The 15,715-nt window shown below is 44.7% G+C and overlaps 1 protein-coding gene across 1 annotated transcript in view; it reads left to right on the top strand.

Moving 5' to 3' along the window:
- Nucleotides 1-15,715, top strand: part of DNAH10 (dynein axonemal heavy chain 10) — a 101,138-nt gene that overhangs the window by 45,694 nt on the left and 39,729 nt on the right. Inside the window, exons 36-46 of the mRNA XM_065418001.1 lie at nucleotides 66-212; nucleotides 1,243-1,434; nucleotides 1,618-1,736; nucleotides 1,937-2,095; nucleotides 3,839-3,974; nucleotides 4,113-4,235; nucleotides 10,430-10,564; nucleotides 10,963-11,179; nucleotides 12,715-12,834; nucleotides 14,369-14,514; nucleotides 15,069-15,221. Coding sequence (XP_065274073.1) covers nucleotides 66-212; nucleotides 1,243-1,434; nucleotides 1,618-1,736; nucleotides 1,937-2,095; nucleotides 3,839-3,974; nucleotides 4,113-4,235; nucleotides 10,430-10,564; nucleotides 10,963-11,179; nucleotides 12,715-12,834; nucleotides 14,369-14,514; nucleotides 15,069-15,221 — 1,647 coding nt within the window. The remainder of the gene's footprint in view (nucleotides 1-65; nucleotides 213-1,242; nucleotides 1,435-1,617; nucleotides 1,737-1,936; nucleotides 2,096-3,838; nucleotides 3,975-4,112; nucleotides 4,236-10,429; nucleotides 10,565-10,962; nucleotides 11,180-12,714; nucleotides 12,835-14,368; nucleotides 14,515-15,068; nucleotides 15,222-15,715) is intronic.

Raw genomic sequence — 15,715 nt, 5'->3', positions numbered from 1 at the left:
TGTACATGCGTGGTATGTGGATTGGGACTTCTTTCTTATGATTCTCTGTCTTCACTCTCTAATAGGCCCTTGCCAAAAAGATGACAGTATTATACAAGTTAGCAAGAGAGCAACTTTCTAAACAGCATCATTATGATTTTGGACTGCGTGCTCTCAAGTCTGTACTTGTGATGGCTGGAGAACTGAAGAGAGGATCACCTGATCTTAATGAGGTAGACTTACTGTGTTCAGCTGAGGAACTGCCCCCGTATGACTGGTGTGAATTCTCAAAGGTTATTGAAATTACCACCTTCTGTGGATCTGTATGTAGCACCGTATGTAGCAGTTCATTGATAGTATCTTTGGTTGTATTGAGAATGCCGTTTGTACATCTGCTACACAAATAGGGATGCTTTCCTGTCTGTGGCATTTGTCTTCCCACTTAGTGATTTACTTATTGAGCAACATCATTCCTTGCACAATGTTCAGGTACCACCTCTTTACATGCAGTGCTTACAGAAAGGGTGTGTCAATATGGGAAGACCACGTTATCAGCAAAATGCAGATAAAAGGAAGAGTACGGCTGTTTTAACCCTTAGTTTGTATATACTTTGTACCTACGTTTGAAGGTCTTGGGACAAGGTCCTTAAAGGTATTTAGGCACCTAACTGCCATTAGGCACTTGAGTATTTTGGAAGATCTGGGCCTTAATGTTTATATCTAGGATGCAAAGGCTAGATGAATATACAGAGTAAAAATTTCCAATGTAACACCTAAATTATGCTCACCAAAAATGCTTATATGCCAGTTGTATAATCAAAACCCATATTTGCACATGCAAAGCTGCTAATTGTACCATACCTTCCAGTACATTTGTATATCCAAATGTAGGTTTTGCAGAGTTTTCTAAAGCAAGTAAGTACGTTAACAGTGAGACTTTGTGAATTAATTCAAGAAACAACCAGTAATTTGGGACATTCCAGCACCCATGTTTGGAAATTTGGTTCATATAATGAAAAAAATGGAATTTAAAATCCCAGTTGAAACTGATCAGCTTCACCATGATGAAATAACTTTTATTTCCAACAGTAATTCATGCCAAGATAATTATCTAAAGGTATCAGGAGTGCATATAGTAAAAATTGCCAACACTGTATTAAAATAATTGTATAACGGTATTATACAAATATTTTCTAGGCTATTTACACTTTTGAAAATTGGTTGAATATTTGGGGATTCTCTATTATTTTGTGTTTTGACTAGGATGTGGTATTGATGAGAGCTCTCCGAGATATGAATCTTCCTAAGTTTGTGTTTGAAGATGTACCTCTCTTCCTTGGCCTGATCTCTGACTTGTTTCCTGGCCTGGATTGTCCTCGAGTCCGCTATCCTAACTTTAACGATGCTGTAGAACAAGTGCTAGAAGAAGGTGGTTATGTCGTTTTACCAATCCAGGTAGAAGAAATGTTGAATTGTTTAACATTATTGTTGTAAACAGTGGGTAAGATCTTCATGTGGTGTATATTGGAGTGGCATCACTGTAGTCAGTGGAGCTATACTGATACACACCAACTGAAGATCTGGCCCATATGAGTTTTTTATACACAGTTATCTAAGTGTATAATGTGTATTTTTCAGGTGGATAAAGTAGTTCAAATGTATGAGACAATGTTAACTCGTCATACTACTATGGTGGTTGGACCTACTGGAGGTGGCAAGTCTGTTGTCATTAATACTTTGTGCCAGGCCCAAACCAGGTGAGCACAGAAGTAGATGTAAGGGAATCAGAATTTGAAAGGGCATAATCTATAGGACAAATGTACTGCAGCAGTCCTATGTGCTCATGCTGTGATCTTCCCTAAAACTTTATCCCACTGTAGTGTTTGCTTAGTGCGAAGTTTAACTTGGGTTGTGTTGTGTTTGGTAATATTGTTCATTCTGTTACCTCTCTGCTTAGGCTAGGATTAGTGACAAAGGTTTATATGCTGAACCCTAAAGCCATGAGTGTGATTGAGCTGTATGGTATTCTTGACCCTACCACGCGAGATTGGACAGATGGAGTTCTATCAAACATCTTCAGGGAAATCAACAAACCTACTGATAAGAAAGAGCGAAGGTAACCACCTAAGAATTAAAAATTATATTACTAACTTTTAGATATTCTGAATTTTACAAAGTCACTTTATTTTATGTTTAATACAAATTAGATTAACTGTCCTAAAGAAAAATGAAGGGAACATACCCAAAGGTTAGGAACCAAACAACGATATTGTCCTAAGAGTTTGGTGTCCCAATCTGATTCTGTAGGGACAATAGCTTCTGCTAAAAATGTGACCTGTATTTGACAGTTCTTCTTTGAGTCTTTGTCCGTGTGGATCCCAGTCTTGGCGCACATGTGCCTCATACATATGAGATCTTGCATGCATTAGATGCAGGTGCAATATGAGTGGATCCATGTGGACAAAACATCTTGAAGAACCACAGGTACTGATAGGTAAGGAATCATTCTCTTAAGTTTATTTTGAATTACTAGAACAGGGGTGGCTTTTCAGAAGTTAATATGTGGTTCCTTGTATAGGCACTGACTCTGGGGCTGGAGCTACAGGCGCCAACTTTCCAATGTGCCAGGCGGTGCTCACTGCTCAACCCCTGGCTCTGCCACAGTCCCTGCCCCCACTCCACCCCTTCCTGCCCCCTCCCCTAAGCCTGCAGTGCCCTCGCACCTCCCTCCCTTGAGCCTCCTGCATGCCACGAAACAGCTGATGGGGAGGGTGGGGGAGGCGCTGATCGACGGGGCTGCCAGTGGGTGGGAGGTGCTGGGAGCAGGGTGGGGGAGCTGATGGCGGGTTGCTGATGTATTACTGTGGCTCTTTGGCAATGTACATTGGTAAATTCTGGCTCCTTCTCAGGCTCAGATTGGCCACCCCTGTACTAAAGTGATTTTAAGCTACATAAGATACTATCTTTTCTCTTTCCATTGAATTACTTTAAACTGGGCAATAGTCATGGCCTTTCATCAGAAGCAAATTTAACATATTAGTTCTGCAACTGCAGCCCTGTGCATTGCACATTTGAGGGCCTTGTGCACTGTACATGTGAAGAAGGGAGCTAACAGTATTGCTTAGCTCTTGTATAGAGTTTTCTGGTTGAAAGCACTTGAAAACAGCATCTAATACACACTCCCTTGAATGAGATATGTAATAATATTTCAGTTTTACAGATGGGGAAACTAAAGCTGAGCAGTTCAATGACTCTTATGAGGCCATAAAGGTGGGGGAGGAATTGTGGAGGTGTTTGAGGCGGGTTGGGGAGATCTGCCCATGAGCTCTCTACGTCTGCCCTATTGTATACCATAACTTCCAAGTAGAGATTCAGTCCTCTCCCGTCACATGTGGTGCCACACATTCGGTGTTCTTTTCCCCACCACTAGGCAGCTTTTTCCAAGGTGGATATACTGTAAAGTCAGTGGACTTTGGGTCAGGCCCAAGGAGAACATCTTTCTCTGGTATGTGGGCAGGAGAATGCCTGAGCCTCAGCAGGCAAGCAACCTCAAAAACAAATTTTGTATGAATTGAGCCTGTAGAGGTGTAGCAGTCTGTTAATGTGAGCTCAGTACTCCTAGTAAGGTGAATGGGAACTAGGCAGGTTGAAGGAAAGGGCAAGAGAGCCTTTAAATCTCTTCCATTTGGGTTAATTCATATCCTTATCCTAAAATTGAGCTAACATCTTTGATGATGATGATAGTACTTAAAAAAGGAAATAAATGGATAGACTGTGCCTTGTTAATTTCAAAACACGAGGGGACTATTGAAGATGAATCACTGTTTATCTAATGTCTCTTTGTCTGACATGTCTACAGGTACATTTTATTTGATGGAGATGTGGATGCTCTCTGGGTGGAAAATATGAATTCTGTAATGGATGATAACAAGTTGTTAACCTTGGCCAATGGGGAGCGCATCAGGCTGCAGGCTCACTGTGCTCTGTTATTTGAGGTGAGTAATGACCACATCATTTAACAACAAATAAAGGGTTAACTCCATCTGGCGCTGCAGATTCTGAAAAGCAGGAGCCTCAACTGCTCTTCATGGTTTCAAGTTATTTATGGCCATCATTGCAACTTTGTTTTCTAGGTTGGAGACTTACAGTATGCATCTCCTGCTACCGTATCCCGTTGTGGGATGGTCTTTGTAGATCCTAAAAACTTGAAATATAAGCCGTACTGGCAGAAATGGCTTAACCAGAGAGGAAACAAGGTAGAAAATTGCTGGTGTTGATAAGATAATGATTTCAGAAACTGTTATCTGAATATAGAATATAAATTGTGGCAACTTCATTGGCTGAATTTCTTTAGAATTCATTTGTCATACAGATCACTGTTACCAAGTTTGATTAGAGCTGTAAGAAAATGAGCATGTTAACCTTTAATTCTTTGGTGTGGAAACAAATAATATAAAAACCGATCAGCGAGAGGTTCTTGATTTCCAGAATAAAAGTAAAAAATTATCATAAGAATGAACTGATTCATATTATAAAATAGTGAATCCATGACCCCTGCTTATGTAATATGGTGCATGTTGCTTTGAAGAGGGCTTTATGTTATACCAAGGCCTGGACTGCACTAGGAATTTACTTTGGTATAAGTACGCCTCTCAGGCATGTGAAAAATCCACAGCTCTGTGAGACGCAGCTATACCGACCTAACCCCTGGTGTAGAGCAGCACTAGGTGGATAGAATATTCCCATTAACCTAGCTACCACTTCTTGGAGAGGTGGATTACCCACCCCAATGGAAGGACCCCTCATGTTGGTGTACATAATGTCTTCACTGAAGCTCTACAGTGACGCAGAAATGAAAATGAACTAACATAGACTAATATACTTTACTAAAAGGGTTCCACTCCTGGTCTGGGGTCTTGATGTTCCAGCCATTCACTTCACAGGCGATAAGTGAATCAATAAAATTCAGGACCCACTACTCTAGAGTAATCCCCGTGCCCTGGGTTCAACCAGTTTTATCAGCAATAAATAAATATAATCCTGTAATAAATCCAAGTAAACATCTTCATCACCCCTGATTTTTCATAATATGCCAAATAAAAGGTAGTAATCTTCCAGTACACCAATAATTCATTTGGGTACTTTAACACCAAATAATAGGCATCATGATGTGTGTGATCAGTGTATACCACCATGTCTGTTTCTATGTTAAAAATAAGGTTATATGTACATAAGAATAATCTATTTAAACTGTATTTATAACAAGTATTCCTATATTATGTACAAACAAATATGTGTCATCCATTCATATAGCTGATAAGAGTTATAGTGTGAGCAGAAAGACACCAGACTCCAAGTTTTATAGCAGAGAGATAGAGAATGGCCTCCTATACCTGGAAGTCCCTCATTTTATTAAGTTCTTCCTGCAATATGTCCTGATCCTCTCTGGGAACTGGAGAAGCAAGAACTCTATGAATTCAGCTCAGTTCTACAAGAGTTAACCCTTGGGCTTGCTCAGTGTTCTCATGTCAATGAGTTCGATTCAAAGGACCAGATCCATAGTGGGTTTAAGTTGGCATAGCTCTATTGCGTTCAGCTGGCTGATTCAGATCTACTCCTGCTGAGAATCTGGCCCATAGAGTGATGTTGCATCTCTTGAGGGAACTATACCCAGACCTCCTCTGGTACAGGGAACATCTCTATAGCTATGTCTACGCTGTGCCGCAATGTGGACTACAGAGGTGGGAATTGCAGAGTGCCCCAAATTGTTGTGCTCTGGCCCATATGGATGCTGCTGACACAGACTAGAAGGTATCTAGTTCATGTTAACATAGTCCTCTTTCAAACAGACTTAGCCCTGGTCTACACTACGAGGTTAGGTCGAACGTAGCCGCGTTAGGTCGATTTTATAAGCAATGCAGCTACACAACCAACACCATACCGCCGACCTAAAGGGCTCTTAAAATTGACTGCTGTACTCCTCCCCGGTGAGGGGAATAGCCCTAAAATTGACCTTCTTGGTTCGAATTTGGGGTAGTGCAGACGCAGCGTAGTGCAATTTGACGGTATTGACCTCTGGGAGCTATCCCAGAGTGCTCCAATGTGACTGCTCTGGACAGAACTTTCAACTCTGATGCACTAGCCAGGTACACAGGAAAAGCCCCGGGAACTTTTGAATTTAATTTCCTGTTTGGTCAGGGTGGCAACCACAGCAGCACAGGTGACCATGCAGTCCCAGAATCGCAAACGAGTTCCAGCATGGAGCGAATGGGAGACACTGGATGTGATTGCTGTATGAGGAGAAGAATCTGTCCAGGCAGAACTCCGATCAAAAAGAAGAAATGCTAATATATATGCCAAAATCGCACAGGGCATGGTGGAGAGAGGCTGCACAGGGCATGGTGGAGAGAGGCTACACCAGTGACACACAGCAGTGCCACATGAAAGTTAAGGAGCTCAGGCAAGCCTACCACAAGACAAAGGAGGCAAACAGTTACTCCAGGTCAGAGCCCCATACATGCCGCTTCTATGATCAGCTGCATGCCATTCTATGGGGGGACCCTACCAGCACCCCACCACTGTCCATGGACACCTGCCAGGGGGGAGTCTCATGTAACACGGAGGAGGATTTTGTGGATGAGGAAGAGGAGGAGGAGGAGGAGGAGAATCTGTTCTCCCCGGCAGCCAGGACCTTTTCATCACCCTGGAGCCAATACCCTCCCAAGGCGGGTTCCCAGACCCTGAAGGCAGAGAAGGCACCTCTGGTGAGTACACATTTGTAACTACACTACAGGGGTTAAAAGCAATTGTGTTTAATGTTTGATTTGCCCTGAAGAATTGGGATGCATTCGCGGCCAGTACAGCTACTGGAAAAGTCTGTTAACGTGTCTGGGGATGGAGTGGGAATCCTCCAGGGACATCTCCATGAAGCTGTCCTGGAGGTACTCTGAAAGCCTTTGCAGAAGGTTTCTGGGGAGGGCTGCCTTATTTCGTCCTCCACGGTAGGACACTTTACCATGCCAAGCAAGTAGTCAGGGGCGGCTCCAGGCACCAGCGCAGCAAGCGCGTGCCTGGGGCGGCAAGCCGCGGGGGGGCGGCCTGCCAGTCGCTGTGAGGGCGCAGGCAGGCGGCTTTCGGCGGCATGCCTGCGGGAGGTCTGCCGGTCCTGCGGCTTTGGCGGCAATTCGGCGGCAGGGACCTGATGGCGCAGCACCGGCGGACCTCCCGCAGGCATGCCGCCAAATCCGCGTGACCAGCGGACCGCCCACAGGCACGCCGCCGAAAGCCGCCTGCCTGCCATGCTTGGGGCGGCAAAAAACATAGAGCATGGAATCGTTGCAGCACAAAGCGTGGCAGCTAATGGTCCTGGGTTTTGGTCACATTCATGCAACATTCGGTCTTTATCTTTCTGTGTCAGCCTCAGGAGAGTGATATCATTCATGGTCACCTGGTTGAAATAGGGGAATTTTTGTAAGGGAACAGTAAAAGGACCTCGTTCATGCTGGGCTGTTTGCGCTTGGCTAAAAGGGATCATCCCGGAGAATAGCCACGCGGTGGGGAGAGGGGTGTGCTGCACATCCAACCCCAAACCGCAGCCCCCTCCTTTTAAACAGCAAACCCAACCGGCATTGCTTGCTATGGGAAAGGAGGGCGCTGCAGTTTGAAACCATTCCCACATGTTATGAAGGCGGAAGAAGCCAACCCCGCGTACCCTTTGGCTTACCATGGCTGCCTGGAAAACGAATTCTGTTGCCCAGCCGTGTGTGATGTGTGACCATACCAGCAGGTCGCTCAATATAAAAGGCAAAATGCGACCTTGTAGCTAAAGCACATGTGCTGTCTGCTGTGAATTGCTTGATTCATTGGGAAAGAGTCTCCCTTTTGTTCTCAGAAATGTATCGTCTTAAATTTTACTCTCTCTTTTTATCCCCCCTGCAGGAGCAAATGCTTCTATGGTCCCCGTATCATCTCCGTCCCTGAGGTTATCGCAGATTAGAAGGTGAAAAAAATGCACTCGCGATTACATGTTTTCAGAGCTCATGCAGTCCTCCCGCACTGATAGGGCACAGCTGAATGCATGGAGGCATCGGTGGCAGAGGCCAGGAAAGCATACAGTGAGCATGATCAGAACACGCAGGAGCAGATGCTGAGGCTAATGGGGGAGCAAATGGACATGATCAGGTGTCTGGTGGAGCTGCAGGAAAGGCAACAAGAGCACAGACCGCCGCTGCATCCATTGTATAACCGCCTGCCCTCCTCCCCAAGTTCCATATCCTCCTCACCCAGACACCCAAGAACGCGGGAGGGAGGCTCCAGGCACCCAGCCACTCCACTCCAGAGGATGGCCCAAGCAACAGAAGGCTGTCATTCAAATAGTTTTGATTTGTAGTGTGGCTACAATAAGCAATGTGGCCTTGTCCTTCCCTCCTCCCCCACCCCACCCGGGCTACCTTGTCAGTTATCTCACTTTTTAAAAAATTAATAAATAAAGATTGCATGGATTCAAAACAATAGGGACTTTATTTCCTTTGCCAGCTGTGGTCGAAGGGGGGGGGATTGGCTTACAGGAAAGTAAATTCAACAAAGGGGGCGGTTTTGCATCAAGGAGAAACACACACAACTGTCACACTGTAGCCTGGCCAGTCATGAAACTGGTTTTCAAAGCCTCTCTGATGCGCAGCACGCCTAGCTGTGCTCTTCTAATCACCCTGGTGTCTGGCTGCTCAAAATTGGCCGCCAGGCGATTTGCCTCAACCTCCCACCCTGCCATAAACGTCTCCCCCTTACTCTCACAGATATTATGGAGCAAGCAGCAATAACAATGGGAATATTGGTTGCGCTGAGGTCTAACCTAGTCAGCAAACAGCGCCAGCGAGCTTTTAAACGTCCAAAAGCACATTCTACCACCATTCTGCACTTGCTCAGCCTATAGTTGAACTGCTCCTTATTAGTGTCTAGGCTGCCTGTGTATGGCTTCATGAGCCATGGGAGCAAGGGGTAGGCTGGGTCCCAAGGATAACTATTGGCATTTCAACATCCCCAAGAGTAATTTTCTGGTCTTTGAAGTAAGTCCCTTCTTGCAGCTGTTCAAACAGCCCCGAGTTCCTAAAGATGCGAGCGTCATGCACCTTTCCCGGCCATCCCATGTTGATGTTGGTGAAACGTCCCTTGTGATCCACCAGTGCTTGCAGCACCATTGAGAAGTACCCCTTGCGGTTTATGTACTGGTTGGCAAGGTGGTCTGGTGCCAAGATAGGGATATGCGTTCCGTCTATCGCCCCACCACAGTTAGGGAACCCCATTGCAGCAAAGCCATCCACTATGACCTGCACATTTCCCAGAGTCACTACCCTTGCTAGCGGAAGGTTAGTGATTGCCTTGGCTACTTGGGTCACAGCAGCCCCCACAGTAGATTTGTCCACTCCAAATTGATTCCCGACTGACTGGTAGCAGTCAGGCGTTGCAAGCTTCCACAGGGCTATCGCCACTCGCTTCTCAACTGTCAGGGCAGGTCTCATCTTGGTATTCCTGCACTTCAGGGCAGGGGAAAGCAACTCATACAGTTCCATGAAAGTGGGCTTACGCATGCGAAAGTTGCGCAGCCACTGGGAATCATCCCATACCTGCAACACTATGCGGTCCCACCAGTCTGTGCTTGTTTGCCTGGCCCAAAATCGGCGTTTCACTGTATCAACCTGCCCCACTGCTGCCATGCTGTCCCAATTGCAACAGCCCGTGCTTTCAGGAACGTCTGTGTCCATGTCCTCCTCACAATCGTCCTCGTGCTGGCGTTTCATAGCCAGGTTCTGCACATCCTGCAGGATAATGCGTGAGGTATTTACAATGCTCACAACAGCAGCGGTGAGCTGAGTGGGCTCCATGCTTGCTGTGCTATGGCGTCTGCACAGGTAACCCAGGAAAAAAGGCGCGAAACGATTGTTTGCCATTGCGTTCAAGGAGGGAGGGAAAGAAAGAGGGGAGACTGACGACATGTACCCAAAACCACCCGCAACAATGGTTTTGCCCCATCAGGCATTGGGAGCTTAACCCAGAATTCCAATGGGCAGCGGGGACTGTGGGATAGCTACCCACAGTGCACCACGCCGTGAGTCAATGCTAGCCACGGTATTGAGGACGCATTCCGCCGACCTACTGCGCTTAGTGGGGACATACATGATCAACTGTATAAAATCGCTTTCTAAAGATGGACTTCTATAAATTCGACCTAATTTCCTAGTGTAGATATACCGTTAGATACCTTTTCATTCACGCCCACAGCATCCACACAGGACAGTTAGACCGCAGGATGCTAGTGTGTGCTGCATTTCATACCCTCATAGTCCAAATTGTCGGGCTGCTTAGACAAATCCTAAGACTAGTTACAGTTGGTTAGGTAGCAAACTGGCTTTTAATGTTTCTATGTGGCTGTGTCCTATCTCTTTTTTCTCAGCAAGAACAAGTTGAGTTAAATCGTCTCTTCGAAAAATATGTACCATACCTTATCGATATGATTGTAGAAGGAATTGTGGATGGCAAGCAAGGAGAGAAGCTGAAAACCATTGTTCCCCAAACAGATTTAAATATGGTAAGATATAAAGAGTATTGTTTAAGAACGCTTCTACAGAAGGGGAAACTGAGGCACAGAGGGGGTACATAACTTTCCTAAGTTTACACAGCAAGCCAATGACAGTGGTGAAACCAAAGTGTTCCTCAGTATGACGACTAGACAAAATATGCCTCTATTCCCACTATAATAAAGACAGTCAGTTGCTAACACTATTCTTTTACTTTAACGAATACCTATATTAGCAGACACACACCTATATGCACACAAATCATCACAATATATTTGAATCTATTGCCTTGCCCCAAAGGCATGAAAAGAAAAGAAAAGAAAAGAAAAGGCATATTAAAAGGCATATTAAAAGTCATCATAATTCTGAACTTCATCTGAAGCCATTGTTTCTCAATTTTCTACCACAGGTGATGCAGTTGACTATGATGCTGGAAGCTGTAGTAGTGCTGGAACCCGATGATCCTGATGTTCTGGAGTGCTACTTCCTGGAAGCTTTGTATTCCTCTTTAGGTGCTACGCTCCTTGATACGGGAAGAATTAAATTTGATGAAAGTATTAAACGTATTTCCTCAATGTCAATGGTTCAAGATGATAATGTCATGGCTAAACCAGGGGAACTGCCAGGTAGGATTTTGTCATTTATAATTCAGTCTGGGACACTTCCCTTGTTTTAAAAGAAAACAGTGTGACAGAGTGGGATATGCCTGTATCAAAGAGTTCGTACTGTATGCTGTCAAGGCCGGCTGCAGGCACCAGCGAAGGAAGCAGGTGCCTGGGGCGGCCAATAGAAAGGGGCGGCACTACGTCCGTCGTTGGGGCGGCACGTCCGGGTCTGCGGTGGCAGTTCGGCGGCGGGTCCTTCACTCACTCTCTTCGTCTTCGGCGGCACTTCGGCGGCAGCTCAATCGGGTTTTTCTCAGGGCCGGCCAGAGAATTCAGGGGGCCTGGGGCAAAGCAATTTTGGGGGCCCCTTCCATTAAAAAAAAGTTGCAATACCACAGAATACTATATTCTCCTGGGGACCCCTGTGGGGTCTGGGGCAAATTGCCCCACTTGCCCCCCCCTCTGGGCAGCTCTGGTTTTTCTTTTCTTTTCTTTTTTTTTCTTCTTCACCTCTTGGGGTGGCAAAAAAGCTGGAGCCGGCCCTGTTTGTTGTATGCAGGATATTAGAGAGACAAGGTGGGTGAGGTAATATCTTTTATTGGACCAACTTCTGTTGGTGGGAGAGACAAGCTTTTGAGCTACACAGAGCTCTTCTTCAGGTCTGGGAAATGTACTCAGAGTGTCACAGCTAAATACAAGGTGTGTTGAACATCATGTCTAAACTTGCCTGAGGGCAGCGTGTTGTTCTGTACTCCAGACATCTGCCTTGCGCTGGAAAGGTGGTTTTGACACCTCTTTGAAGGACTGTCATTGAGAGCCATCTGCTACTATTGAATTTGAATGACTCTCAAGTACTGACCCACTCTCTGAGAAGAGTTCCACCCAGGGGAGGATTGCCCAGGCAGGAGGCACTGTGGAAGACAGCCACAAGGCTGCTCCTGAGGGTCCCCCGTGCAAGTCCTGGGATAGCAGTGTTCTGGGGGCTGGGGTAGGAACGGCATGTCGGGGAGGCCTCAGCACTCAGCGCTGCAGAGATTCTAGGCAGCGATCACTATGGCCGTGGGAAGTCTGGGGAGACTGCAGTAATGTAGACATGCAGCATTGTTATAGCCATGTTGGTCCCAGGATATTAGAGCGACAAGGTGGGTGAGGCAATACCTTTTATTGGATCAAATTCTGTTGGTGAGAGACACAAGTTTTCAAGCCTACAGAGAGGTGGCCTGAAGCAGAGCTGTGTATAAGCTTGAAAGCTTGTCTCTCTCACCAACAGAAGTTGGTCCAATAAAATATATTACCTCACCCACCTTGTCTCTCAAATGACTTAGAGAGGCCATCAGGGCCTCTCTAGCCCCTGGAGTAACCCAAGATTGGGAGGGCACCAAAGTGACTTAAAGATATGATAGGACACTCCCTCAGGCTGCGAGTTCTGTGCTGCACTTCTTATTACAAAATCTCACCGTGCACATTTATCTTAGTCAAATGATGTTTCTCCTGAAATATTTCTATGTCCCAGATGATCTTCAGTTGTTAAATGAGAACCACATTGTATATTGCAGGTCAGCTTCCAACTTTGTATGACTTTCATTTTGATGGGTGTCAAAAAAAGTGGGTACCTTGGAGCAAACTAGTTCCTGAATACTTCCATAAACTTGATGTGAAATTTATTGACATTCTAGGTAAGTGTTGCTATCCTTTTATCTAAAATGTGCTATCTATAGCCATCTAGCAGTAAATAACCTGTGCAGTGCAAGATTCCATTTTGGGATGTTTCATTCAGGAAGTGAAGATGAATAACAAGGCAAAAAAAATTATTTTGCTCTTTACTGCTCCTTTGTGATATACAACAATAGCCTTAAAGTTTACTGGAAGCGGTTTTTCTTTTTTTGCCTGTTTTTCCCATTAGAAGTAATAGGCTTTGATATCCTTCTTCATGCTGGAGGACTCCAGCAAGGTCTTAGGAGGGTTTGAATGGTGACATCATAATTAGACAGCTGGGCTAGTCTACACATCTACACGTCACTCAGGATTGTGAATAATTCACACCCTGCTGATGGACATAGTTAAGTCGATCTAAGTCCCCGAGTAGACAGCACTAGGTTGATTCTTCAGTCCAACTAGCTACTGCCTCTTGGGTAGATGGATTAACTACAGCGACGGGAGAACCCCTCCCGTTGCGGTAGTAAGTTTTTTACATTGAAGTGCTGCATTGGTGCAGCTGCAGCTGTGGCACTGTAGAGTTTTAAATGTAGACATAGCCTGAGATTCAACACCTCTTCCCTCTCAGTGGCAGCTTCAGCCTTGTGGGATGTCACCCTTCAGGTTCTTCAAGGATCTTGTCAAAACCCTTCAGTAAAATGAGGAATGTGGAAAACTGATATTCATGATACATCGTAATGTAAAGGACAAGGAAAAAAAGAACACTGTCAGGCCATCTTTATATATAATAAAGAAGCAGTAGGGGATGGATAAAAAATGAGTTAGTTCACAGTTCATCTTTTAAGGATTGTTAGGAACCATGTTTTGCATAACTACTAAGGTAAAAAGTAGGGAGTTGCTGAACCAGTGGGAAAAAAAACAACCACAGTCTCCCAGGGGTAGACAAGCCAGGAAAATCACAGATCCTGGCTCAATTGCCTAGTCAGAGTAAAAAGTAACCTATCATGAAATCCCGTAATACAATATCTGTTGTTATGCCAGCATAATAAAGTAGTGACAAGTGAGTTGTACAGTTATGACAAAGTAATGCATATAATTTTATAGTAACAATTCAGCAAGTACATGTTAACTTCACTGAAAACACAAATAAATTATATGGCCACTAAAGTTATCCCTAATAACTTCAATCTAGTCACACAGTGCAAAATTCACTTCTATAGAGCTCCAGCAAAAGCCCTTCATAAATCCCAGCTAAATCCTCAAAATAGGGGTTCAGTGGGGCTTAAATGGTGCACGAGCTTTTTGCTGGATCTGTGCATGGGGTGAATGTAATCCATTTCAACACATATGAATAAAGTTTCCACAATAAATGTTGAAAAGAGAGGGTTGTGCAATTAAGGTTGTTCTTAAATACGGTTACTTATCTGCTGTTTCAGATTACACTTTTTATGCTGCAGTATATTAACACAGTATGGGTTTGCGCCATCATTACATATGCAAAACCTCCAGCTCTGCTGCATTTTAAATTGATCTTTTACTCTTTTTTTTTAATAGTTCCTACTGTGGATACAACACGCACTACATGGTTGTTAGAACAGATGGTAAAAATCAAACACCCTGTTGTTCTTGTTGGTGAATCTGGCACTTCTAAGACGGCAACTACACAAACATTTCTAAAAAACCTAAACCAAGACACTAATGTATGTACTCGTGGATTCTGTTCTGTTTATAAAACTTGTGTCTTCCTCTTTCTCATGTTGTATGTTGTTAAATAGTTGCATTTCACCCCAGAGGTGGCTGCATTTCAGTGGCGGGTGAAATAATACCTCCAGTTTAAAACCCGGATTCAACAACTGGATTTGCACTGGTAGGGCCCTGAGTCTGTGCACAGCTCCCTTGACTTCAATGAGGCTCCACTTGGATGCAGGGTTCTGATTGCAAGGTCCTAAGTATCTAAAATATTTTGGGATCCTTCAGGATCAAAGGCATTGAATTAATGTAGTTATTCTTAAATAGGGCTTCAGTTTTTTATAAGGTAAAAATGCGTTTATCAAATGATCATCTTGGGGTCTTACTGAACCCCCAGAATGATACCGGCTATATTCTAAGTGACTAGCCAGACCAGAATGGTGTTTAATGTACAGCTGGTGTGCTATTTTTTTCATATTGTCAAATGTGAAGAACATTGTCTAAAAAATGCCATTTAAAATATTTAAAAAAAAACATTTTGATCAAGTTTTTTCTTCCTGTATAGGTGCTGCTAATAATTAACTTCTCTTCTCGTACAACATCAATGGATATTCAGAGAAACTTGGAAGCAAATGTAGAGAAACGTACTAAGGATACTTATGGGCCCCCTATGGGAAAGCGCCTCCTGGTTTTCATGGATGATATGAACATGCCAAGGGTAAGCTGCCATCCTGTTTGCAATATAACATAAGAAGATGATAGGCTGCATTCTTGTGGTCCATTAATGCACAAGTCCAACCGGGTTCATTATACACGCTTGGACTTCAGCTTTGTACCTTCCAATTTCTAAGGTTTGGACCTCTGAGCACCGTGGCATATTTCAGTGCTATTACAATATCACTCTTAAACTTTAAACATGTATCTTTTTTTGATGGATAGGCTGCTATCCCGGGGTTGCTCTATCTCAGGGGTCGGCAATCTACGGCATGCGTGCCAAAGGTGGCACGCGAGCTGATTTTGCCTGGCACGCGGCTGCCAGCTGGGGTCCCGGCCGCTGGCCCCGCTCAGCCCGCTGCCGGCTGAGTAAACGGAACCCCAGGCCGGCAGGAGGGGGGGAGAGCGCAAGGTGGAAGTTTCGCCGAGGGCGCAAAATATCCTTGCACCGGCCCTCCTGCATGCACCCCAGGTTAAGAACCACTGCACTAAACTGAT

The sequence above is a fragment of the Emys orbicularis genome, chromosome 16, assembly GCF_028017835.1.
Source record: "Emys orbicularis isolate rEmyOrb1 chromosome 16, rEmyOrb1.hap1, whole genome shotgun sequence".
NCBI classification, from domain to species: Eukaryota; Metazoa; Chordata; order Testudines; family Emydidae; genus Emys; species Emys orbicularis.
Note: the sequence above shows the minus strand (reverse complement) of the source record. Positions and strands in the feature narration are given on the sequence as shown.